The 26,133-nt window shown below is 39.2% G+C and overlaps 2 protein-coding genes across 12 annotated transcripts in view; one reads left to right on the top strand and one right to left on the bottom strand.

Moving 5' to 3' along the window:
• FTO (FTO alpha-ketoglutarate dependent dioxygenase) overlaps positions 1 to 17,175 on the bottom strand; it is a 389,551-nt gene extending 372,376 nt beyond the window's left edge. For 3 of the 4 annotated variants that reach the window (XR_009615364.3, XM_060650769.3, XM_060650770.3), the window contains exon 1: positions 16,774 to 17,103. Coding sequence is in view for 3 of the 4 variants with exons in the window: in XM_060650769.3 (XP_060506752.3) it covers positions 16,774 to 16,818 (45 nt within the window). In the remaining variant the exon portion in view is untranslated. Of the gene's footprint in view, positions 1 to 16,773 lie in introns of all 4 variants that reach the window. The other variant, XM_060650765.3, reaches the window with a different exon arrangement.
• Positions 17,097 to 26,133, top strand: part of RPGRIP1L (RPGRIP1 like) — a 95,325-nt gene continuing 86,288 nt past the window's right edge. For 2 of the 8 annotated variants that reach the window (XM_078438723.2, XM_078438721.2), the window contains exons 1-5: positions 17,204 to 19,121; positions 19,747 to 19,898; positions 20,014 to 20,105; positions 21,720 to 21,864; positions 25,178 to 25,476. In XM_078438723.2, coding sequence (XP_078294849.2) covers positions 20,021 to 20,105; positions 21,720 to 21,864; positions 25,178 to 25,476 — 529 coding nt within the window. In that variant the 5' untranslated portion in view covers positions 17,204 to 19,121; positions 19,747 to 19,898; positions 20,014 to 20,020. Of the gene's footprint in view, positions 17,182 to 17,203; positions 19,122 to 19,746; positions 19,899 to 20,013; positions 20,106 to 21,719; positions 21,865 to 25,177; positions 25,477 to 26,133 lie in introns of those variants that run through there. The other 6 variants (XM_060650759.3, XM_078438722.2, XM_078438719.2 and 3 more) reach the window with 5 other exon arrangements.

Genomic DNA, 26,133 nt, shown 5'->3' with positions numbered 1-26,133 from the left:
TTTTAAATAAATGCTTAATTATCTGTGCCCCACATATTATTGTCATACATTTACAAAGCTGTCTTTCATTAGCCGCATGTTAAAAATAATTTCACTACCTAAAGTCACATCCATGGTAATATTAATCACAGCTAATGCTTACAAAACACTTATGTTTACCCAACACTATTCTAAATACTTTCTATATATTAAATCATTTCATCCTTAGACTATTATTATCATCTCCATTTTACAGTTGAAGATTGAGGCTCCAGGAGATGAGGTGAGCTGGCCAAGATCGCTCAGCTAGTAAGCAGAGAAGCTAGGGAGAAAACAAGGCCGACTGCGTGCAAAATCCATACTCTGAAACACACAACAGGCTACTGTCTCTCCTGATAAACTATACTATAAAGCAACAAGACTGATTTACAATATATATGTCAGAACATAAACAATCAAATAAGCACTATCCCCTTTAAAGTAGTCTCCGTGGGAAACTATACATACCCAAAAATGTGGTCACTGATCAAAACATTTTTGGAAATCCTTCCTTTGACAGTCTCCAGGGGGCAGTAAAAGTGAGAAAAGACGAGATTTCTATCAAACAGCTAGGAATCATTCAGCCGCGGGTCTTAAAGTGTGATTAAACTGCACAGTTCTGCTTTTGGTAACACAAGAAAAATCGATGAGGCTGATTTTACTATTGCACCCATACCTGGTATCCGCTTCCAGAAACTACATTCACAGGAGGCTTTCACCACTTGCTACCCTGCAATTACCGTAATCATTTGCTCACTGAGCCGAGGTCCTCCATGGCAAAGATTATATCTTACTCATCTTTGCATCTCCAGCCTCTAACACAATTCTTGGCACAACAAAGAGTACTGGTTAAGTATCTCTGAATGAACTCTAAAGAGAATGCCATACATACAAGTGCTCTGAGCAATGACAATATAGAAGAATGAATAAAAATACCACAAGGAGAGCATCTGAGCCTGTGTACAGGTAAACATATAATGTAGGTAGACTACAATGGAAATTTTAAGGAGTAATTCTTACAATTCTAAATATTAAGGAAGATAAAACTGAGTTTTTAACAGGTCTTCTTAGGACGATTCCTAGCTATAGTCATTTCACAAAACACAAGGAGGGGGAGTAGATATGCCTCATTGTCTAAAAAGCAATCTACTGAACCAAGGATGCAGAAATAACCATAAACTTTCTCAGACAACGATGCAAAAACACATCTGCTACACAGAAGACACCAGGATGCATCCTGCCTATGGGTTCAATCGACAAAGCACAACGTGGTGTCTGAAATATAAATCAAAGCACCTTACATCCCTGGTACTTATTGACATTTGCTACCTGCAAATTTCTAATATGTGCAAGATGGGCCTATTTTTATTTACAGCACAAACCACAGACTGAATGTAAAACAAGACGCTTAATAAATCCAGGGGAACATAAAACACCAGCATAACTCAGACAGCAAGACAGACACTCACTCCTTAATTAAGTGGGTGATGTTCTGTTTAAAACAAAAAGACAACCCTGGGCTGCAGCTAAGATTAAGCACTCAGTGTTGCGAGGGAAACGCCAACCATTTTCAGGGCAGAGGCTTTAAATCATGAAAAATAAACCATCTGATAGTCTGTATTCAATAGTAAGTAGACAGTCAGGACACAGACTGATTTGGATTAACACATTTTCAGTTATAACAAGTAATTTTACAGAGGATTAGTATCTTGATGGTCTGATCAATATGAGGCACCGCTGCCATTACAGATGAAGAGAAAATTGCCCCTCTGGTAATAAAGTGTGCGTGTCTTCGTTCTCCTTCATTTGCTGAGTCCATTACAGTAATGGTTCCAGCATTAACAGCTGGGGCAATTTAAGCAGCAGGGGTCTGATGAATTTAAAAGCTGGGCACACTGGCTACTCATCCTTTCCTCTCCTTCCAGGCTGCAGAGGCAACTCCTCGGCCTGGCTGCCTCCAACACGAGGATCGTGTTTCATGAGAACAACGGCCACGGTACGATTTGCCAATTATTGTCTCATTAATAGTGTTACCAGTCAATAATGTGACTAAAACAAAAACCGCTCGCAGCATATTGGCTGCTGATCCTGCAAAAAACTGCCAACTATTTACCTAAATAACAAGATTGACGTGACAACAGGCTAGAGTCCACATAAACTGGAATGTTTTCATTCATTTGCCTGATGCTAGTCTCTAGCCAAACACAAAACAAAAACAGAACGTTCGCGCTGACAGGGAAGAAAAAAAAAATCGTCAGCAAAATGTTCCATCTCTGTTTTCAAAAAAATGGCAAACTGGAAAACAATGAGATAATGGACTGCGGTGCACAGAAACAGAAAATCCATATTAATACAGCCTTGAGACTTTAATCATGCCCAATTCAACAGTGAGTTAAGGTTGCCACATCAGCCCATTTCATATGATTATTAGAGAAATGCTGGCCCTTGAGGCTCAGCCTTGAATGATCCAGTCACTAAACGAAGGCGCCAAAGGGCAGACTTAGGGCTAATGCAGAAATCAGAGCACCAAATTTTCTGATCACAAACGGTTATGAAAACACTCATGCACTGGCAACATCTCTCTCCCTCAGATCAGCTGCAACACAATTTGGTCCTTCAGACTGAGTTTTTTTTCTACTTCGTTTCTACCAGCTGTAAAGGATCTCAACTGCCATTTATCCATATGGCAGTTCTTTAACATAAAGGAAGGCATGGTCCCTTTGCAAGCAGGTCATTTCCAAAACTACAGAGGAAATAAATGATCATAATGGCAACAGGACAGATGCTCATAGCACAAACAAAAATGCGAGCCTAGAGCACCTATGCAAGGTTCAGCTTTCAAACATGCACTGGCCTTGCAGGAGAAACACGATGCCAAGGCCAAGGGTGTGGAAACTTCCTACCGATGCCAATCTTAGTCTCCTGAACGTTTCCTAACCCGGCCCAAAAATCCCCAAGATTCCTCCCAGCTTCCACTGGAAAATCAACTGGTGAGACAGTTTTGTAAAATAATACAAAATCAGTGAGTATATAACAGAAGGTCACATGAATGTGGTTAGCAGAACTCTAAATTTACCTTCTCTGAACTGCACCTTTTTTTAAGGTTCCAAAAGTACCACCTCAACTATAAAGTTCTTGTCTTCTAGAGATTAGAAAGTCATAATTTAAATGTAACTTTATCAAGAAATCTGCCATAATAAACTAGCACCAACAAAATACACCAATCCTCCAGGGTAAATTAGCATCTTAAATTTAAAGGGAGCACTAGAAAACAATTGTTGGCAGTTGCTAAAGCATGTGCCGAAGAGAAGAATCCTATTTCTCAACATTAATACCTATACCTATGGTGTGTCAAGTAATTTAAAATCCATATTTAACCATTTTGCATTCTTTCTTTCAGGTTCCAGCTTCAGCTCTCAGTAGGGCAAAGCCTAATGACCAATAATAACAGGTGATGCTTTGGGGGAATTCACTCATTCTTTTGATAAATATGTATGCGATATTTACTACGTGCCTGGAACAGTGTGAAGTGCCAGGGATACAATGGTGAAGAACAAAACTACCCACGGTCTCTACTTTCTCGAAGCAAACAGTCTAAATGCCAATACCTGTATTGCCAGACTTAACCACAATAGAATCCAATCGGCAGCCAGGGAGCCAATATGATCATTATTAAGGGTCACATGTAACCTGTATCAGATACTGGAGGCTCTCAACCATTCAATCTTCAACAGACACTTACAAATGTCTCATATGTGCAAGATACTCTGCTGGGTACAATACAGAGAAGGAAGGATGAATAAGAAAGACACCAATGCAGTCTTCAGAGAAGCTGTCTAAAGCGTCTAAGACTTTTCAAACGGCGTATTTAGTTTTCAAAACCAACACAAACATGGTAATACAAAGTAACAAGAATTCAATGTGACTCAGTGGGTTAGCTAGTTAACTTTTCAAGGAAAAATACTTAAAAGTGTTTTGGAAACCATGAATAAACTAACCCTTCTATCTAGAGAAGGCAATCCAAACTACTAAATAGTGATTAAAGGTTGATCCATACACTCAAAGAGAGATCAAGCAAAAGATAAAGAGAGACGTTTGGGCGGGGGGGGGAATCACACACTGGAATACGGCAGGAGAAGTTTTAATTTTTTAAGTCGGCTGGTCATTGGCCACCACCAAAAATGTTCTACATTCAGTTTCCTAAATCTGCGACAGATAAACTGGCAATATAATCCAGGATGGTCCATAGTGAAGGTAGGGACCAAAAGAACCTTTCCAGAACCTTACTAAAATGCCAAACTGCAAAAAAAATAAAATAAAACTGAAGTAAAAAGACCCAATGAATACATACACAAACCACAAACTTCCTTTTATTGCACTATCATATTTATAACTCACTAGACAGTATAACATAAGTTTTATCTTATTAAATGATATCAAGAAAATAGCCACCAAAACAGAAGACTTTGTTAATGATTTTTATTTGAAACAGCAAGTTTATTCTGGATATGTTCCTTCACTGATAAAAGTGTACATTACTTAAACAAAATTATCATGTTCCTAATAAGTGTACAGCCCTCTCAGTAATAAATCTTAACTAGTTATATTTTCAGTATTTTTTAAAAAGATGATCTTATCCATAGGAACCTTTGAAACTAACTTGGAATTCAACATCTACACCTTTTCACTCCATGACTGAAAAACAGTTCTAATACCCTATCAAAATACCAATGGCATTTTTTACAGAACTAGAACAAGGAATCCTAAAATTTGTATGAAGCCACAAAAAATCCCAAATAGTGAAAACAATTTTGAAAAAGAAAAAACAAAGACAGAGGCATCACAATTCCAGATTTCAAGTTATACTACAAAGCTGTAGTAATCAAAATAGTATGGCACTGGCACAAGAATAAACATATAGACAGACCAATGGGACAGAACAGAAAGCACAGAAACAAACCCATGAGTATATGGGTCAACTAATCTTTGACAAAGGAGGAAAGAATATGTAATGGGAAAGTCTCTTCAACAAATGGCATTGAGAAAACTGGATAGCTACATGCAGAGAAGTGAAATTGGACAACTTTCTTATACCATAAAAAAAGATTAACTCAAAATAGATTAAGGACCTAAATGTGAGACCTGAAACCATATAAATCCTAGAAGAGAGGATAGGCAGTAATTTTTCTGCCATCAGTCATAACAATGTTTTTCTAGATACGTCTCTTGAGGCAAGGGAAAAATTAACTATTGGGAGTTCACCAAACTTAACAGTTTCTGCACAGCAAAGGAAAAAATACACAAAATCAAAAGGCAACCTACCAAATGGGAGAAGGTATCTGCAAATGACATATCCAATAAAGGGTTAGTATCCAAAATATATAAAGAACTTATAAAACTCAATACCCAAAAAAAAAAAAAACCAAAAACGAATAACCCAATTAAAAAATGGGCAGAAGACAAGTACAGACATTTCTCCAAAGAAGACATCCAGATGGCCAACAGACACAGGAAGAGCTGTTCAACATCACTCCTCATCAGGGAAATGTAAATCCAAACTACAATGAGATATCACCTCATACCTCTCAGAATGGCTAAAATCAAAAACACAAGAAACAACAAGGTTGACAAGGATGTGGGAAAAAAAAGAACCCTCTCTCACTGTTGATGGGAATGCAAATTGGTGCAGCTACTGTGCAAAACAGTGTGGAGGTTCCTCGAAAAGTCAAATACAGAACTACCCTACGATCCAGCTACTGCACTACTTGGTATTTACCAAAACAATACAGAAACACTAATTCAAAGGAATACATGCACCTTCACGTTTATTGCAGCATTATTGACAATAGCCAAATTATGGAAGCAGCCCAGGTGTCCATCAATAGATGAATGGATAAAGATGATGAGATATATATATAATGAGAGTGAAATATTACTCAGCCATATAAAAGAATGAACTCTTGCCTTGTGCAATGACACAGTTGGAGCTAGAGCGTATACTGCTAAGTGAAAATAAGTCAGGGAAGCACAAATAACATGATTTTACTTATATGTGGAATTTAAGAAACAAAACAAAGAAACAAAGGGAAAAAAGGACAAACCAAAAAACAGACTCATGACTATAGAGAACAAAGAGACGGTTACCAGAGGCGAGGTAGGTGGTGGATGGGTGAAACAGATGAAGGGGATTAAGAGACACTTACCATCCTAAACCTCATAAAGGCCATATATAAGGACCCACAGCTAATATCATCCTCAATGGGGAAAAACTGAGAGCTTTCCCACCAAGGTCAGGAACAAGACAGGGATGTCCTCTCTCACCACTGTTGTTCAACATAGTACTGGAAGTCCTAGTCTCAACAGTCAGACGACAAGAAGAGATAAAAGGCATCCAAATCGGCAAGGAAGGGCTCAAACTTTCACTCTTTCCAGATGACATGATGCTCTAGGTGGAAAACCCGAAAGATTTCACCAAAAAACTGCTAGAGCTGATACATCAATTCAGCAAAGTCGCAGGATATAAAATCAATGCACAGAAATCGGTTGCATTCCTATACACCAATAATGAAGCAGCAGAAAGAGAAATCAGGGAATCGATCCCATTTACAATTGTACCAAAAACCATAAAATACCTAGGAATAAACCTAACCAAAGAGGTGAAAGATCTACACACTGAATACCACCGAAAGCTTGTGGAAAAAACTGAAGACACAAAGAAATGCAAAAACATTACATGCTCATGGATTGGAAGAACAAATATTGTTAAAATGTTGATGCTACCCAAAGCAATCTACACATTCAATGCAATCCCCATCAAAATAATATTAGCATTCTTCACAGAGCTAGAACAAACAATTCTAAAATTTTTATGGAACCAGAAAAGACCCAAATAGTCAAAGCAATGTCGAAAAAGAAACCCAAAGCTGGAGGCATCACAATTCTAGACTTCCAGCTGTATTACAAAGCTGTAATCATCAAGACAGTATGGTACAGGCACAAAAAACAGACACATCGATTAATGGAACAGAACAGAGAACCCAGAAATGGACCCACAAATGTATGGCCAACTAATCTTCAACAAAGCAGTAAAGACTTTCCAATGGAAAAAAGAAAGTCTCTTCAGCAAACGGTGCTGGGAAAATTAAACAGTGACATGCAGAAGAATGAACCTGGACCACTTTCTTACACCATACACAAAAATAAACTCAAAATGGATAAAAGACCTAAATGTGAGACAGGACAGCACCAAAATCCTAGAGGAGAAAACAGGCAACAACCTCTTTGACCTTGGCCACAAGTTATTAAACAGGTCTTCGGAGGCAAGGAAAACAAAAGCAAAAATGAACTACTGGCACCACATCAAGACAAAAAGCAAAGGAAACAATCAACAAAATTAAAAGGCAGCCTAGAGAATGGAAGAAGACATTTGCAAACAACATATCAGATAAAGGGTTAATATCCAAAATCTATAAAGAACTTCTCAAACTCAACACCCAAAAAACAAATAATCCAGTCAAGAAATGGGCAAAAGACATGAATAGACACTTTTCCAAAGAAGACATCCAGATGGCTAACAGACACATGAAAAAATGCTCAACATCATTCACTTTCAAATGAAAACCACAATGAGATACCACCTGACACCTGTCAGAATGGCTAAAATTAACAGCTCAGGAAAGAACAGATGTTGGCAAGGATGCAGAGAAAGGTGGAACGCTTAAGCATCATTGGTGGGAATGCAAACTGGTGCAGCCACTCTGGAAAACAGTATGAAGGTTCCTCAAAAAATTAAGAATAGAGCTACCCTATGACCCAGCAATTGCACTACTAAGTATTTATCCAAAGGACACAAAAATGCTGATTCGAAGGAGCACATGTACCCCAATATTTATAGCAGCACTATCAACATTAGCCAAATTATGTAAAGAACCCAAATGTCCACCAACTGATGAATGGGCAAAGATGTGGTATACAGACATAGATGTAGATATGGATATATAGATATATAGACATATAGATATACATATATATAAACAATGGAATATTACTTGGCAATCAAAAAGAATGCAATCTTGCCATTTGCAACAACGTGGATGGAACCAGAAAGTATTATGCTAATGAAATACATCAGTCAGAGAAAGACAAATACCTTATGATTTCACTCATGTGTAATTTAAAAAACAAAACAGATTGGGGCACCTGGTGGTTCAGCCGGTTGGGCATCCAACTTCGGCTCAGGCCATGATCTCACGGTTCGTGGGTTCGAGCCCCGTGTCGGGCTCTGTGCTGACAGCTCAGAGCCTGGAGCCTGCTTCGGATTCTGTGTCTCCCTCTCTCTCTCTGTCCCTCCCCCGCTCATGCTCTGCCTCTCTCTCTCAAAAATAAATAAACATTAAAAAAAATTTTTTAAACAAAATAGATGAAGATAGGGGAAGGGAAAGAAAAATGAGATATAAACAGAGATAGAAGGGCACGCCTGGGTGGCTCAGTCAGTCAAGCATCTGACTTCGGCTCAGGTCATGATCTCACGGTTTGTGAGTTCGAGCTATGCTATGTGGTAACTAACTTGGATTTAAATAAAATTTTAAAAAATAATAGTAAAGCAGTTAATTTAGCTATTATGGGGGAAAAAAACCCCAAAAAACAAAAAGAGTACACTTATCATGACGAGCACTGAGTAATGTATAAAACTGTTGAATCACTGTTCTGTACACCTGAAAAGAATACAACATTGCGTTAACTGGAATATAAAAAAAAAAAAAAAACAGTTCTAATATTTCTGGACAACTTCAAAAGGAGTCTCAGGTGTCTTATAAGGATACATCCTTAGACAGATCTTAGGAAGGAATTCCGTGACGCCAAGACCAGGTTAAATAGATCTTCCTGAGGAAGGGATTCCAAAACCTCCATAGCACAATAGATCCTCCTTGCTACCATGTCCTGCTCCCATGATAAAACACAGCACTCCACTGTTGGTACCTGTTTAATTATTACCTTTCATGGAAAAGCGGCCAGTTCCATGGGTCCAAATCTGCCGTATTTACCCATGTGCCCCCAAAGTACCAAATCTGGTACTTAACTAGATTCCTCATCTGAACCACAGAACACAGAAAATGGTTTGAATGACTATTTTCTTAATTCCTCCAAAGGTGGTACACACTTTATACCATTTGAGATGCATAGGACAGAAGTTAGTGGAACCCCAGTTGAGAAAAATCTGTCCAATTAGCTGACCTAAGTTTTTACCGCATGACTATTCTGAATATAGGCTAAAACAGCTATGGGGATCAGACAGGTGGAAATGATGATGCCAATGACATGATGGTGGTAACAACAACATCTACTTTGAAAACATGCTAGAATGTTCCAGGTGCTTAACATACATCACACTTAATTCTCACCATGACCATAACTATCACCACAATTTTATTGCTAATGGGCAAAGCGGGAGTGTAGCAAAATGGAAAATCCATTTCCCATCTAAAGGGGGAGCCAATATTCAGCTGTAGTTACTACAGTGCAGGCCAGGTGTTGCCAGATAGTCTAGCTTTCAGGAGAGCCAGACATCCAGATTTTTATCTCAACTTTGTATTAGAAAATAACTCAGAAACTTTCAAACACAGTTTGGGCCAAGTAAAACACATCTACAGGCAGGATGAATACGTGAGTTGTAAATGTGTGAACTCGAATGGCCCCTACCTTTCTGCAAAAACATACGTGCCAAAAATGCATAATCTGAATCTCATTAGGAAATATCAAATAAGAATCCTGAGACAGTGTACAAAACAAATATCCTGTAGTCATCACAAATGTCAACAACGCCTTCCTCATCACAAATGTCAACTGTCATGAAAGAAAAAGAAAAGCGTAAGGAACCAAATTAAGGAGACCAGATTAAAGGAGGTTAAAAGAAACCAGATGCATGACAATGAAAAGTAGTGTGTGCTCCTGGATTGGAACCTGGGCCAGGAAAAAAAAATGCTATAAAAGAAATTATTAGGACAATTCGCAAAATTTACATATGGACTTTGGATTAAATGGGGTATTTTATCAATGTTAACTTTCCTGAACTTGACAATTCACTATGTTTCTATGTAAGAGAATGTCCTTGTTCTTAGTCAATAGATGCTGAAGTATTCAGAGGTAAAGACGATTGAGGTTTTCCAACTTCCTCTGTAATGGCTCATTAAAAAAAATAGTAATAGTGGTTCCTGTGTGTCTATATAGGGTGAGAGAAAGTGAAAAGCAAATGTGGCAAGACGTTAACAACCCGTGAATCCGGACGACAGGCCTAGCAGAGCTCTTTGTTCTACTCTCGCAGCTCTTCCATAAATTTTAAATCGTTGTAAAATAATAAATTATGTCATCTGAAAAAAAAAAAACAAAAGCATGGGGGCAGCTCTGCATTAGCAGAGGGCTCTCTGGACAACCAAACTCATTTGAGGCCATACCTACTGTGTCCCTGGCACAGTGACCAAACCTAATCACACTGGACCCTCACGGCACCCGCAAAGGCAGCCATTCTTTTCTTTCCTCTTTTTTTTTTTTTTTTTTTAAATTTACATCCAAGTTAGTTAGCATATAGTGCAATAATGATTTCAGGGGTAGAATTAGTGATTCATCATTTACATATAACACCCAGTGCTCATCCCGACAAGCGTCCTCCTTAATGCCCCTTGCCCATTTGGCCCATCCCCCACCCATACCCCCTCCAGCAGCCCTTAGTTTGTTCTCCGTATTTCGGTCTCTTATTGTTTGTCCCCCTCCCTGTTTTTATATTATTTTTGCTTCCCTTCCTTTATGTTCATCTGTTCTCCATCCTAAGTTCCACATTTGAGTGAAGTCATATGGTATTTGTCTTCCTCTGACTAATTTCACTTAGCATAATACACTCTAGCTCCATCCGTGTTGTTGCAAATGGCAAGATTTCATTCTTTCTGATTGCTGAGTAATACTCCATTGTGTATATATATACCACATCTTCTTTATCCATTCATCCATCAGTGGACATTTGGGCTGTTTCCATACTTTGGCTATTGTCGATAGTGCTGCTAGAAACATTGGGGAGCCTGTGTCCCTTCAAAATAGCACACCTGCATCCTCTGGATAAATACCTAGTAGTGTAATTGCTGGGTCGTAGGGTCGTTCTATTTTTAATTTTTTGAGGAACCTCCATAGCATTTTCCAGAGTGGCTGCACCCGCTTGCACTGCAAAGGTTAGCAGCGCGAAATCTTTCTCCGCGTCCTCGCCAACATTTGTTGTTGCCTGAGTTGTTAATTTTAGCCATTCTGACGCGTGTGAGGTGGTATCTCGTTGTGGTTTGGATTTCTATTTCCCTGATGATGAGTGATGTTGTGCATTTTTTCACGTGTCTGTTAGCCATTTGGACAGAAGCAACCATTCTTGACTCCATTTTCTGTCAGGAGAAACTGAAGCACATGCCAACCCTCCCTCCCAACAGCAAGGAAATTTTAAAGGCCGTGGTTCCAACTCATACTATCAAATACTAATCTGGACCATACCACTGTATGTCTTACGAGAAAAACGCATGAATATACCTTGCTGTTCTCTTACCCTTGAACATAGATTAAATAAATGTTATCATGAAAAGCTAGATAACGTTTGTCCAGCCTTTTTATTCACCCTCCAAACTTGGAAACTGTATAAAAGCCTGTACGTAAGCAATCACAAGAAGAAAATACAATCTAAGCTATTTCAAAAAGAAAAACCAAAAGTAATTACCCATTATGGGGATGATAAAGTTTAATTTAAAAAGCAAACAAGAAATCTTTGTGACCTTGGGATAGGTAACGATTTCACCGATATGACACAAAAAGCATTAATCATAAAAAGCAATACCAATAAATTGGACCTTTATCAAAATTAAGTACTTTCGCTCCTCAAAAAACCATTAAGTAAACTAAAAGCCTGGAAAACAATGTTCACAATACATATCGCTGACAAAGAATTTATATCTAGAAAATATAAAGAGCTCCTAACACTTTATATTAAGAAGACAATCCAGCCAAAAAAAAAAAAAAAATGAGCTGAAGATTAGAACAGACACTTCACAAAAACAAGTATCTACATAGTCAATAAACACATGAGAAGCTCTGCATCGTTAGACGTTTGGGAAATGAAAATCAAAACCACAATGAGATGCCACTGCACACTAAGATGGCTGTAATCAAAACGACGGTAACAGGAGGTGACAAGTATGTGAAGAATTGGAACCCTCAAGCATCGCTAATGGAAACATAAAATGGTGTGTCCGTATTGGAAAACAATGTCTTAGCCCATTCAGGCTGCTGTAACAAAATACCACAGACTGGATGGCTTATGAACAGCAGAGATGGACCGTCCCAAAGGCTGGAAGTCCAAGATCTACGTACCAGCATGGTCAGGTTCTAGCGAGGACCTCCTTCTGGGTTGCAGACTCCAAATTTCTGGTTGTGTCCTAACACGGCAGAAGGGGTGAGGGGCTCTCTCAGGCCTCTTTTATAAGGGCATTAATCCCATTCTTAATCACCTCTGAAGGCCCTACCTCCTAATACCATTACCTTGGGGATTAGGATCTCAACATAAAAATTGGGGAGGACTCCGAGATTCATACCAAAACAGTACAGCACTTTCTTAAAATGTTAAACATAGATTTACCATGGGACCAGCAATTCCACTCCTAGGCAGCTATCCAAGAGCTTAAAGGAAAATATATGTCCATGTAAAAAAAGTAGTATATGTTCACAGCAGCATTTTTCATAATAGCCAAAACATATAAATAACCCCAAATATCCATCAACTGGTGAATGGATTAAACAAAATGCAGTGTATTCATATACTTGAATATTATACTATTCGGTAACAAAAAGGAACAAAGTACGGATACGTGCTACAACACGGATGAACCTCTCAAAACATCGTGTTGAGTGAAAGAAACCAAACACAAAAGGCCACCTATTGCCTGATTCCATTCACAGGAAATCTCCAGAAAAGGCAAATCTTGAGAATAAATGATTAGCGGTTGCCTAGGGATCGGGGCGGGGGGGTGGAAATGGAGATTAACTACAAACGAATACACACCTTCTTTAGGGGATGATGAAAACGTTCTAAAATAAAATTATGTTGACTGTTGCGCAACTCTGTAAATACACTACAAATCACTGAATCGTCCGCTTAAAATAGGTGAGTGTTGCCAGTACAAAAATTGTACCCCAATAGCTTTTTAGAAAAGATACTCAACCTCATTAGTCATCACTGAATGCTAATTAAAGCCACGATGAGATACCACTACACATCCACTAGAATGGCTGAAATTTTAGAGACTGACGACACTAAGCATTGGGGAGGTCACAGAGCAACCAGAATTCTCGTACACAGCCGATGGAGATATAAAATGGTGTACTGGGCGTGTATAACATTCCCCAAAATGACATGTCCAATCTTAACCCATGGTAGTTGTCACTGTGACCTGCTCTGGGAAACGGGTCTTTGTAGATGTAATTAAATGGAGGATCTTGAGATTGAGATCATCTTGGATTTAGGGTTAGGCCCTAAATATAATGACTGGTGTCTTTACTAGAGAAAGGAGGGGTTGGGGGGAGATTTGACACACAGAAACACAGAGAAGGTGGCCGGGGGAACACAGAAGCCAAATAAAGTTAAGTTGCCCAAACCAAGAAATGCCAGGAATCACCAGAAGCTACAAGAGGCAAGGAAGGGTTCTCCCCTAGAGCCTCCAGAGGGACCATGACCTGTCAAAACCTTGCATCCAGACTTACCTTTAGAACTAAGAGAGTATTAATTTGTTTTAAGACACCAGGTTTGTGGTAACTTGTTCCAGCCGTACTAGAAAACTAACACAAATGGCAGAATCACTTTGGCGGTTTCTTAGAAGGCTAAACAGAGAACTCAACAATTGGAATTCTGAGTGTTTACCCAACAGAAAGAAAGACAAAGATTTATACAGGAATAGTCACAGCAGCATTTTTTACATAACAGTCCCACACCAGAAACAATTCAAATGTTCTTCGGCAACAGGTGAATGAATAAACAATATGTGGTAAATCCACACAGTAGACTATCACTCAGCAATAAAAAGGAATGAACTATTGATATACATGACAACACGAATAAGTCTCAAAAATCATTATGCTTAGTGAAAATAGACAGACTCAAGAGTTCATACCGTATGTTTCCATTGGTATGAAATTCTAGAAAATATGGACTCATCTAGAGCAAAAGAAAACATTATCAGTGGTTGCTTGGGAGCCAAGGTGGGGGAAGACACTGACTGCAAATCAGCAAGAGGAAATTTCTAGAAGGGACTGAAATGTTCTCTATGTCAACGATGATGGTGGTTTTGCAGGTGTATACACCTGTCAAACTCATCAAATTGTACATTATAAACGGGTGCAAATTATTGTACGTAAATTACGCCTCAATAAAGTTGATTAGAAAATGAGAAAGTAGGTCATGAGTAACTGAACATTTCCTATTTAAGATTTAAAACTCAATTGCCTAGGGGCGCCTGGGTGGCTCAGTCGGTTAAACGGCCGACTTCGGCTCAGGTCATGATCTCGCGGTCCGTGAGTTCGAGCCCCGCGTCGGGCTCTGTGCTGACAGCTCAGAGCCTGGAGCCTGTTTCAGATTCTGTGTCTCCCTCTCTCTGACCCTCCCCTGTTCATGCTCTCTCTCTGTCTCAAAAATAAATAAACGTTAAAAAAAGAAATTTAAAAAAAAAAAAAAAAACCTCAATTGCCTATACTTTGTTCTAACCGATGATACTGTCATAAGCAAATTTTAAATAAATATCAAAGAACTTCTTTAAAGAAAACGGGAAGACAACTTGCTCTATCAATTCAACATGTTTCACCAGCAGAAAATGGAAAAAAGCTTTGAGTCCGATAGACCTGGTTCTGAGCCCTAGTTCCACATAGCAACCAAGTGGCCTTGGGCAAGTCATGATTTCCTTAAGCCTTGGTTTCCACATCTGTAAAATGTGGAAGACATGAATAACTATCTCACAGGCAACGGTTATGGTTTCGGTAGAGTAAAAGCTTCTTTGTGCACGGATTCTATCTTAGCTAAAGTCATAATCCCAGTGTCTAGCAAATAAATAACAGGTGCTCAATAAATCTTAACAGAATAGATGGATAACACAAATGTAAAGCTAAAAGGTGAGAAAGACATCATACACAATGCCACTGGATGACATTTCTCTCTTCCTTTACACTGTTGCGGACTAATGCAAAAGAATCTTCCCTTCCCCTCCCTTTCCCCCCGTGGAACCCATCTTCAGTATTCTGTCCATATCACAGGCAGACCCTAGCATGGAAACTTCAGGTCCCCAGTGCAACCTGGTCATAACTCAGGTCATTATAGGGCAGATTTTATATTTTAAATCCATAGAAGTATTCCCTAAGACAAACTCACTTGTAGGATTTGAAATTCTACAAGAGCAAGAACTGTGTGTTATATTTATAATTGGTTCTCACTTCTAATATTTGCCTAATATAGAGCAGGCAACATAATAGCATGTGTAAAGGCTATGTAACCAGAGAGCAGAAAAGAGGGCCTTTTAAAAAGGCCAACGTGGCTGATGGGCGAAGAGTGGGCAGAATGTCATGTGGGATGTCCAGACCATCATAGGCCATGTGAAGTTCTGTCTCTCTCTTGAGAACAACAGGAAGTCATGGAAAACTTTTAAACAGGTGGTTGGCAGAGGAGGGAGGAAGGAAAGGGAGATGATCAGATTTGCATTTTGAAAAGATCACACTCCATAGTGTGCAGAAGAGACTGGCTGTGTGGGAGAAAGGGGATGAGGGGAGAAAGGAGTGTTAGTGTGTAGAGTGAGTGCAGACCAATAAGGAGCCTGATGCAACAATCCATTAAAGACATAATGGTAGCTTGATCCAAGGTGGCAGAGATTGAAAAAATGGACCGGTTTACCGACGTATTTAAACAAATCAACAGGACTTGATTTGGGGAATGAGAGAGAAAAACACTCAATTCTTCTGAACCTCAAGGCTTCGCCTGTAAAACAGGACTGTTGATACTCCATCTGCATAATATCTATCTTGAAATCTGCTGCAGTAAGAATATGAAATATAAATTTTACGAACTTAACGCAGAAACTGACATGTAATAAATGCTTGTAATAAATGACAATAAATAAATGCATGTAACAAATGACAAAACAAAACGTCGCTATAGATGTTATTATTGCCATCCCATGGAACGGCAACTACCTGAGGCTGAACCCCAAAGGTAGAAAATAGGATTGTAGTTAGATTCATACCCACTGTGCTGAAGACACAGAACAAAACAAGCAACCACTGAGACAACTGTTCCAAAAAAATACATCTGACCGCACAGATATTTCATCTGAACCAATCTCGTCCTCAGAAATCATTACCGAAGAGAACGCACAACTGTTACGATCAGTCATCTGAGAGTCCGGTAAACTGAGGCACAGGGTAGCTACAAAGCTGACCAAGGAATGAAGTGCAGAAGCAGGAAAAGGAAATGGGTGTCGTGATTCTCATTGGTGAGCTGATCCAACAGGATGCTAGGCCTGCATCCTGAGCAGCACGAATGTAATATACCCCAATGTCTCTGGTTCCCTTGCTGACAAGGCCTTGTCATCCCCTGGCTTAAGACCGTGCGTCCGTTCGCCAGGCAGCCAAGCCCTTCCGGTTCCCGGCCCCTACCTATACGTGCACCAAAGATCCCAGACTCCGGAGAAGCCCACATACCTTAGCTTCGCGCTCTCGTTCCTCGGCGGTCGGGGTCCGCTTCATGCTGCCGCTACAGCCGCCTTCGCCACTGCTAGCCGCGTAGATTCCTCGCTCTGGACCCCGCCTCCTGCATGTAGTTCTCTCGGCGTCCTGCTTCCGCCCAGCTCCATTCTCCTTCAGAGCCTCGAGAACTACCCTTCCCAGGATGCAAGGCGGCGACGGCCGAGAGCGCCTCGGGGTTTGGGGCAGGAGAATTTCCCAGGGCCGGCAGCTACGCAGCGAGAGGGCGGGCGAGGGCCGGAGGAAAACTACATTTCCCAGGAGGCAACGGAGCCTGCCATGTTTTTCCCGTGCTCCTCTCGGCCAGCAGCCCAGCACGCTGTCGGCGCTATAGCAACGGTAGCTACCTGCGGGGAGACAGTGGCGGTGAGTACTCTGGGGGAGGTGAGGGGGACGGAGGTGGCCCCACCCTCTACCTACAGCACGGGGTCCTGGGATCCGCTCTACGGCCTAGAGAAGGCCCTAGAGTTCTGCTTGCGTGAAAAGCAGCCCAGCACGAGACACCACATCCTCAGGCCTGAATCACAGCCCGCCCATTATCCCCACGACCAGCACCGGTTTGAAATTTTACAGCCCAGCCTTAAACCAGGCTGATGAGAGTTGATGCTGCCTGCCGTGCCTTTCCAAGTCCTCCTTCATATAGAAGGGCACATAAACACAATTCGCTCCTTAACCCTGGGTTAAGAGTTGGTTGGTAGCCCCTTTAGCCTCTTAAATGGCCTATTGTTGGCTTAGTGATTTATAATTACTTGTTTACCGTTCGATTACCCCATAGCCTGTTAACTACAGACAGGCGGGGATTTTGTTTACCATTTTAGTCTCAAAGCCAGGTTTTCATTTAAACATTCAGTAAATATTAATGTCGGTCTTGCATCAGTGCCTTGCAACAGGCACTGTTCCCTACAGCTGTGAACAGGACTGATTACCCGTCTCAAGATGCTTCTGCTTTATTTACTAGGTGACAAACTGGTAGTCAACTAGTAAACAAATAAGACGATTTTAGGTAGAGATGACTGCTACAACAGAAATACACAGTGATGAAACCGGAGGGAAAGTAACCATAGGATGATCAGGGAAGACATCCCTGAGGAAGTGGCATTTGAGCTGAGCCCCAAAGAATGAGGAGCCAGCTAATGCAAAGGCTTTGAGCAAGGCGAAGGGGACCCTGGATTTGAGGAACCTAATGTAGGAGTGTGATTGGGCATGGTGAGCGAGGAGGGATGACATGAGATGGGATGCAGAGGCGTTACAGCGTTACAGGCGTTACAGGATTTCTCAGCCTCGGCATTGTTAACTTGTGGAGCCAGGTAATTAATTCTTTGCTGTGGTTCCCGTGTACTGTAGGATGTTTAACATCATCTGTGGCCTCTGGATGCCAGTAACACTGCCCTCCCTCCACCTTCCCAACCATGACAAACCTGTGACCAGACGCCTACTTCTTAGGTGCGTGACCTTAGGCAAGCTCCCTAGGATGTGTCCAGGTTTTTTCATTTGTAAAGTAAGAACCACTTGTGTCACAACCTCACAGGGATATTGTGAGATAATTGATTAATTCCTAATCAGAGCACTCAGAAGAGTGTCTCGCACATTTTAGTAAGCATTCAGTAAGTAAACGTTAACTATCATCGTCGTCGTGATCATAAAAGCTACCATAACTCTGTTATGGCAACGTTAGCATTTTCACAAGTGTCCTATGTTTAAACTGTTGATGATTTGCTTCCTAAAATCCACCTTTTCTGTAGTAGTGTTTCCAGAAGTAGGAGATGATCTCTCAGGTTAATGAATCTCTCTGTTAATTGTTTGTGTCACAACTGAATGCAGTGGTTCTCAGCCTTCGGTAAGTTACAGTAAAAGTTATGAGCCCTTTCCCTAAAAGATAGTGTGCATATACAAATATGCATACAAGATTTGATAAACCATCTCTTGGGTCCCCAGACCCTAAAGCTCCACAGATTCCCTTCATTCAACAAGTATTTAGCAAATGCCTGCTAGTGCCAAGCTCTGTGCTAGCCTCTGAGAGTACAGGACAGAGGTGCACAGGACACATTTGGTACTCTCTTGGACTTTCCATTCTAGGCCCGCCGTTCTAGAGATTGAGAACCTCTGCCTTAGGGCATCTCACTGGTAGTTTGCATTTGGCTTTCGAGGTAATTCGAAATGAAAATACGCAATCTTTCTTTTTCTGCATACTCGACATTGCACGGACCGTTTACATCCACATACAAAACTGAGTTACTGTGGGGCATCTCTGTGAAGAATAGAAACTGTAAAGATGCCAGAATTAACTGGACAGCTTGTATGTTGAGGTAGGAAGCCCTGGGACTAGGCCTCGTGGCGACAGAGACAGGACAGAACAAAAACTCAGTGGGCGAATTTATGAAGCATCTTTTTGCAAAACTTGGGCCTACCCACTCATTTGTGCACCAAACTGGAAGTTAATATTCAAGTAGTATTGACCTCCCAGGCAAATGTGCTCACTGCTATTAATTTACCATCTCACCCTTAGAATAACTCTGTGACATCGGTATTATTTTCTCCATTTTTGAAGTTAAGGAACTGAGGCACCTGGCTGGCTCAGTTGTCGGTAGAGCATGTGACTCCTGATCTCCAGGTCATGAGTTTGAGCCCCATGTTGGGGGTAGAGTTTACTTGTATACATACATATATACTATGTAAGGGTGTGTGTGTGTGTGTGTGTGTGTGTGTGTGTGTAAAACAAAGTAAGATGACCTTTTAAGAAATACTGAGATTAAGGAACTGAAACTCAGATTAGGTGACTTCACCAGCTAGTAAATAATAGAACAACCATTTGAATCAAGTTTCTGACTGGTTTTTTTCAAGGTACCTGCTTGCTTTGGGGGGCACAAAAGGGAAAGGGGGATGGAGAGGAAAGTATTTCTTAAATTAGGGGGGAGTTTGTTTTTGTTTCAGACAGAGAAATAAGAAGAGAGAAGGAAGAATGATAATCTTACCTCATTTCCTAAGCAAACTATAGGAAATGCACTGTTGAAAGGAACACTGTCTCCATGATTGAACGTAGTATTACTTTTAAAATGAAGCTTTCATCTTCTTCAAGAGCACATGTGAGCATTAAGAAGTCCATTAAAGTCATAGTGCCTTATTCATTTTATTTGGTTCATTCCATTGCATAATGTTGTATGTTGAGAAGATTTTATTTGCGTTTTCTTTTCTCCACAGACAGGCCATGTCTGGTCCAACTGATGAGACGGCAGGAGACCTGCCTGTGAAAGATACAGGTCTAAACCTCTCTGGAATGGGAGGGTTACAAGGTATGGCCAGCTGTTATTTATTATCATTATGAACTTTGATCAGTAACTTCTTTTCTGTTAATTTAAAGTATTTCTGATATCCTCACCAATGAAGCCGTTTAAGTAACTATATAGCTCTTGATTGGACTAAACAGGCACATGGAGAGTTTAGAACAACATATGGTATTTTACTGCATGCATCAATTATCAACAGCTCATAGAAACTGTAAAATCCCCCTCTGTTCTGATAAAGAATTGTTATAAATCATCTTTTTAAAATTCCACACATCAGTAGGAACTACGCAGAGAGCATCAAGCCTCCAAACCGAATTGCCTGGTTTAAATCACATTCACCATTAAAATGTTTCTTTATGTTGAAATTTTATATGGCAGGAAATGCCATATTTAAAAATTTTTGCCTTTCAAGTAGAGTACCTCAAAATGGTTTGTTTATCCAAGCGATATTGGCTTTGTTTTATCAAATTAATATACATTAAAGGTTTTCTGTATCCTTTTATCACTTAGTGGTTGCTAGAGAGCTCAAAAAGCACTTTAAAATTGAAAAAATAAAATAACTGCTTTGAGGAACAGTTGAGAGTATAGAGCTATGTTTTGGTGTATACAGCATGTCGTGCCAGTGCATTTGTCATTGAGATGGCTGTGATGTAAAATACACTCCACTGAGGTGTCTTCATACACCTGTTTGTTACAACAGTTCAAGTGGCCACCTTGAACTACCACAGAAAGGTGGTCAGTATGCTTTTTATTGAAAAAGATAAGTCCAAGTCTACAGATTTTATTTTTTAAAATGAAAAGTATGTATAAGCTTTGTTTTAGGTCTTTGGTAGAGTACCAAGTATCCAAATACCAATAAATTTTAATTGTGCAAAGCTATTTATTGGAATTTGCTACTTTAAGTTCAATTCTTGCCCTCAGGAACGCACCGTAGGGGCTTTAATCTTTGTCCGTTTGTTCTTTGTTTCTTTTGGATGATTGATGAAAATTAGCCAGTGATACGGAAAATACCAAATTTAAGCATATATAAAAAAAAAAAAATACATACACATGCTTAAAGATATAAAAGTTCTTTTAAAATATGTAAAATAGCTTATAAATTTGTAAAGGTTGGTTGATTTCGTTGTGTGGACTTGCAAATTTTACAGTTTATGTTCTGTAACCCAAAACACATACATACCTCTGAAATATATCCTGTGTTCACCAAATTATTGTTACAACTCTTTTGTAAAAAAAAAAAAAAAAAAACAAAGAAAAAAAAACTTTCAGATACTTTGACTTTTAATTTGTTTTTTTCAACATTGAGCATATAAATTGAAAAATCTTATTCGATCAGAATTCTCTTACAGTCTTAAAGAATGGTCATTTCAATATCATTTGAATGGATATTATTATTACTGAAATCCTTAAGATTGCACATAAACTGTAATAGCAAAGATTTTTATTCTCCCCTCTGCTTGGTGACATAAACAATGTTATAACATTTTCTACAACAATCTTAATTATATGTCAGAAAGGAACAAAGATGAGTGCATCAGAGATTATATTAATATCAACTGTTATCATTTTTAGAGACTATGTTAAGTAATCCCACTGTTAATTACCTTGGCATTTTTACAGAAACTTCAACAACACGGACAGTGAAGTCTCGCCAGGCAGTGTCACGTATCAGTCGTGAGGAACTGGAAGACAGATTTTTGCGTTTGCATGATGAGAACATTTTACTTAAACAGCATGCCCACAAGCAAGAGGATAAAATTAAAAGGTTATGATAAAAAGCTTTTAGCTTTTTTTCCTGACTCTGTAAAGTTTGGAGGATATGCTGTTTTATAAACTTAATTGAAAACTCCACCTGGAATCTTTTTTGGAACAAGGCAGGTTGTAAATAAATACAATTTTTAAAAATGGAAAATCTTACAAAATAGAATAATAAACCAAAAAGATTATGAGTGTTTATTATGTCTGAAGTTGCTATTTGAAAGCAAGAGCTAATAACTAAGAGTACAAATGTATCATATCTATAAATAACTTCTGGTTTAATATTTATAGTTTAATAAGCAAATGGCCAAAGCATCTGTTTTTTAAATGTCTTGGTTTTAAAATGAAAGTTTGAAAAAGTAATTAGCTCTTCTAACTTGTTAGGATACACGTTCCCTTAAGATTGGGGGTTTACTAATGAAAACCTCACTTCAATGTCTGGAACATATTTAACTTTGCTTGGATTAGTCTAGAACCTATATTTCAAAGAGTCCTTACTGTTTCTAAAGAAACATTGTCACTTGATTTGTGTGCAAGAAATTTTTACAGGGATAACTTCTTAAGAGTAGACTTTCTTTCATTCTTTCTTGTTCACAAACACCATTACTATCTTTGGAATGTATGACCTTAAAAACAAAGAAGTACATTCCCATTTGTAAGCTTGCACAGGCCTGTATTCACATTCATGTTCTAGGCTAAATGGAAAGGTGGGACAGCCATGGAAGAAAGATGATGGTATGGGGGGGGGGGGAGGGGGGGCGCTGGGGGAGGTCTTTTCTGATTAGAATTTATCCTGCTAAGAATTTATCTGTACTCTGTGGGCTTTGTTTTAATGACTCACTGACCTGCTGGGTGGGGGGCTTTTGAGTTCATTTTTGAGTCCTGATAACATGGTTTTTCAAGACCTGTGATTCGCTTACCTGATTCCTTTTCTGACCAGTAACACATACATGTCCTATCAGAATGAGGAATGCAGTCTATGACCACAGAACCATTTTTTTTCCTTTGTAAGCCTAATTGGCCAGTTAAATAATTGAATTCACAACCTTGACCTCATTAGTAATCTGTCCTAGCCAGAAAATATAAAACAACCTAATAACGAGCCATGTAGTTTAATAGAAAAAGGACTCGGCTGGGAGTCAAGTTGTATACATGTGTTCTATTATTTCTCTGCCACTAGCCTATGGTATTAGGCTGAAGCCATTTAAGCTCTTGGAATTTTATTTTATATAGCCCTGAGAGTAGTGAACCAAGGACCACTATGACCCAAAGCTCTAAATCCTTTCTGAATTTTATGCCACTGACACTACCTACAAACATGTGTAAAACTGCTTTTATTTATTTTTTTAAGATTTTATTTTTGAGTAATCTCTACACCCAACATGGGGCTCGAACTTACAACCCCAAGATCAGGAGTCACGTCTTTACTGATTGAGCCAGCCAGGCGGTCCAGAACTGCTTTTAAATTTATCCTTAAGATGGAATTAGTATCACGTTGGTATAAATGTAGATTTGATAAACCACCTTTTTAAATAAGTACTCAAACTTTACCAGATCACTTATGATTCTTTAATGTTACAAAATAATCACCTGAAACAAATGAAAATTATTGCTATTCCTGTACAAACATGCGATCTTAGGTTTCTTGACAAAAAGTTTATTTGTACATCCTTGAAGGAACTTAAAGCCACTCTATTGATGTGCTTTTCTTTCCTTCAAAATTTGGGTCATTTGTTATTCTCCACATGTTGACTGACTTTTTATATTAAACCTGTGTCCTTTGGATGTAATCTCTATCTCTGTGAAAGTCTCTTGGTAACAAAAGATTCAGATATTTAGCTCGACATCTCAGTTGGATGGCTACCATATTTCTGTGGCTAAGCCACTGGGCGGGGCTAAGGATGCTAAACTCATTAAAGGGATAGATAGAGTGTGTGGCTCTGTTGGGCTTATGATACCTGCCCCAATTTCCCAATGATATATCATTCTCTGGATTAGGTGGAAAAGGAACTAATCCATTGATTATTTTACTAGAGTGTTTGTGGTACTCTTGGATCTTGGTTTTTATTATCCTGTATCCCTTATAAAGCATGTTTAATGGATTTGCCTCAAGGGAAAGAGAAAACAATCTTAACTGATTATGTTATGCATAGCTCTCCCTGATGCCACATGCTGTAGGCCGGGTAGCTAGAAGTGTAGATAGACCTGTATTACTACCGCTCTTACAGAGGACTCTGCTCAGGGCAAAAAAAGGTTGTTCTATGACATCCCAAAGCTATTAAGGATTTTTTTATTTCACTTTTGTTCTCTTAAGTAAAAGCTTCTGTCCATAACCATGGTAAAATAAAGCAAACCCCATTTAAAGAAAAATGAAGTGAGTTTTTATTTTCAATCTCCGTCTGGCTCTTTATAAAAATAGATTCACTATAAACCAGAATCAGCTATTGAAGATGTGCGACCAATTTTGTAAAGTCTTGAACTTGTGTCTCTCATCAAAGCCACCTTTTCTTTCTTGTCCTGCCAACATTTTTCCACTCACTGTCAGGCATGTTTTCCGTACGTGTATATTACATCACCCCCATGTGCCCTTTCTGTCTTTTGTTCTGTCTAACCAGTTTTTATCAAAACTTAAAAGAATGAAAGGTATAAACTCCTGAGATGTCAAAAGCACAACTTATGTCTAAATTTAAAGGTAGCATTAAAATAACGCTTCTTGCATCTGATTACTTTCTGCCATCAAACACGAGGATTTCTTGTTCCAAGCAGCATTTAGTGGCACATTTTGGTTCCTCTGAATTTTTCATTGGGCTTTTTATAAATGTGTACCTGTGCATTCTAACCTTCTTGTATTTGTAATATGTCTTAATTCTAGAGAAACTGAAAACAGTCCACCTAAAACTTAGCAGTGCTGCATAGTCTTAACACTTTTCAAAACTGTAACTTACTGTGGCTTGCATATTATAACCCACCACATCCACAATCTGTAGCTACATTTAAGTGCATACAGCATTCCTACATAAGGTCATGCGTTAAAAATTGCATTTGAGGAACATATGGAGTAAATATGTGTCCTCTCTTTACTAACCTTAAATGATAAGCCTTAGGAAACTGTTATTTGTCAGTGCTATAAAGCAGATTGTTGCCCAGTGGTTTCAATTATCATCAAAGGATTCTTCACAGGCAGTAATAGTTACATCAAAACCTGAAATTTATTATTCAGGTTCTGCACTGAAGTCCTCACAGTGATTATGTTCCTTTCAACAGAATGCATTTTATGCTGACTTCTCACATTCCTTTTCATCTTTTTATTATTTCCCTAGAATGGCCACCAAGTTAATACGGCTAGTTAATGACAAGAAAAGATATGAGCGGGGTGGTGGCGGCCCCAAGCGGCTGGGACGAGATGTGGAAATGGAAGAAATGATTGAGCGGCTGCAAGAGAAAGTGCATGAGCTTGAAAGACAGAATGAAGTCCTCAAAAACAGACTCATTTCAACCAAACAGCAACTTCAAATCCAGGGTTACAGGCAAACACCATACAATTACGTGCAGTCTCGTGTTAACACGGGGCGTAGAAAAGTGAATGAAAATGCAGGCTCACAGGAATGCCCCAGGAAAGGTAAAATAAGCTTATATTGACTTACATTAGATCCTAAATGTAACTCTTTTAATAGGTTGTTTTACACACACACAGAGTTTTATTTCCATATTTTTCATGGTTTTGAGTAACTTTAGAAAGAAAAATGTTTTTGACTTGCTTTTTGATAAAATGTTAATATTAACATGAAGATCCTTTTATTCAAGAATCCCTAGATCACACCCAAATTTGTTAGGTAACACCTTGAACGTAACTCTTTATCCTGATACGGGAGATACATGTGCAACCGTAAAATAGAAGTTTAGTTTGAGTTGGTTTTCTGTGTTGCAGACGGAAATCGCATTGACTCAGGCAAACGAGGAAACCAGCTAGTTTGCTTATTTATGATCGCACTTAATTTCGTCAGAAGGCTGTTTATAAAATTTGCAGAATTGTTTAAATCCTTCATCATATGGCAGCAGCATGACAGTGCAATATGGGTATAACTAAGGGTTACAAAAACTGGGTTCCTGCTCCTCTGCTTACTGTCTGGTGACCTTGGACAAGTCATCTGATCATTCTGACCTTGATCTTTACATGTAGGATGAAAGGATTTAAGCAAGTGACCATAAAGGCCTCCTCTGTCTCCAAAAATGATCATAGGTCAATCACTTTCCTCGTTTTGAAAATGAGTCCCCT

The sequence above is a fragment of the Panthera onca genome, chromosome E2 (genome assembly GCF_046562875.1).
Source record: "Panthera onca isolate mPanOnc1 chromosome E2, mPanOnc1 haplotype 2, whole genome shotgun sequence".
In the NCBI taxonomy this organism is placed as follows: Eukaryota; Metazoa; Chordata; class Mammalia; order Carnivora; family Felidae; genus Panthera; species Panthera onca.
This window is presented reverse-complemented; position numbering and strand designations above follow the sequence as displayed.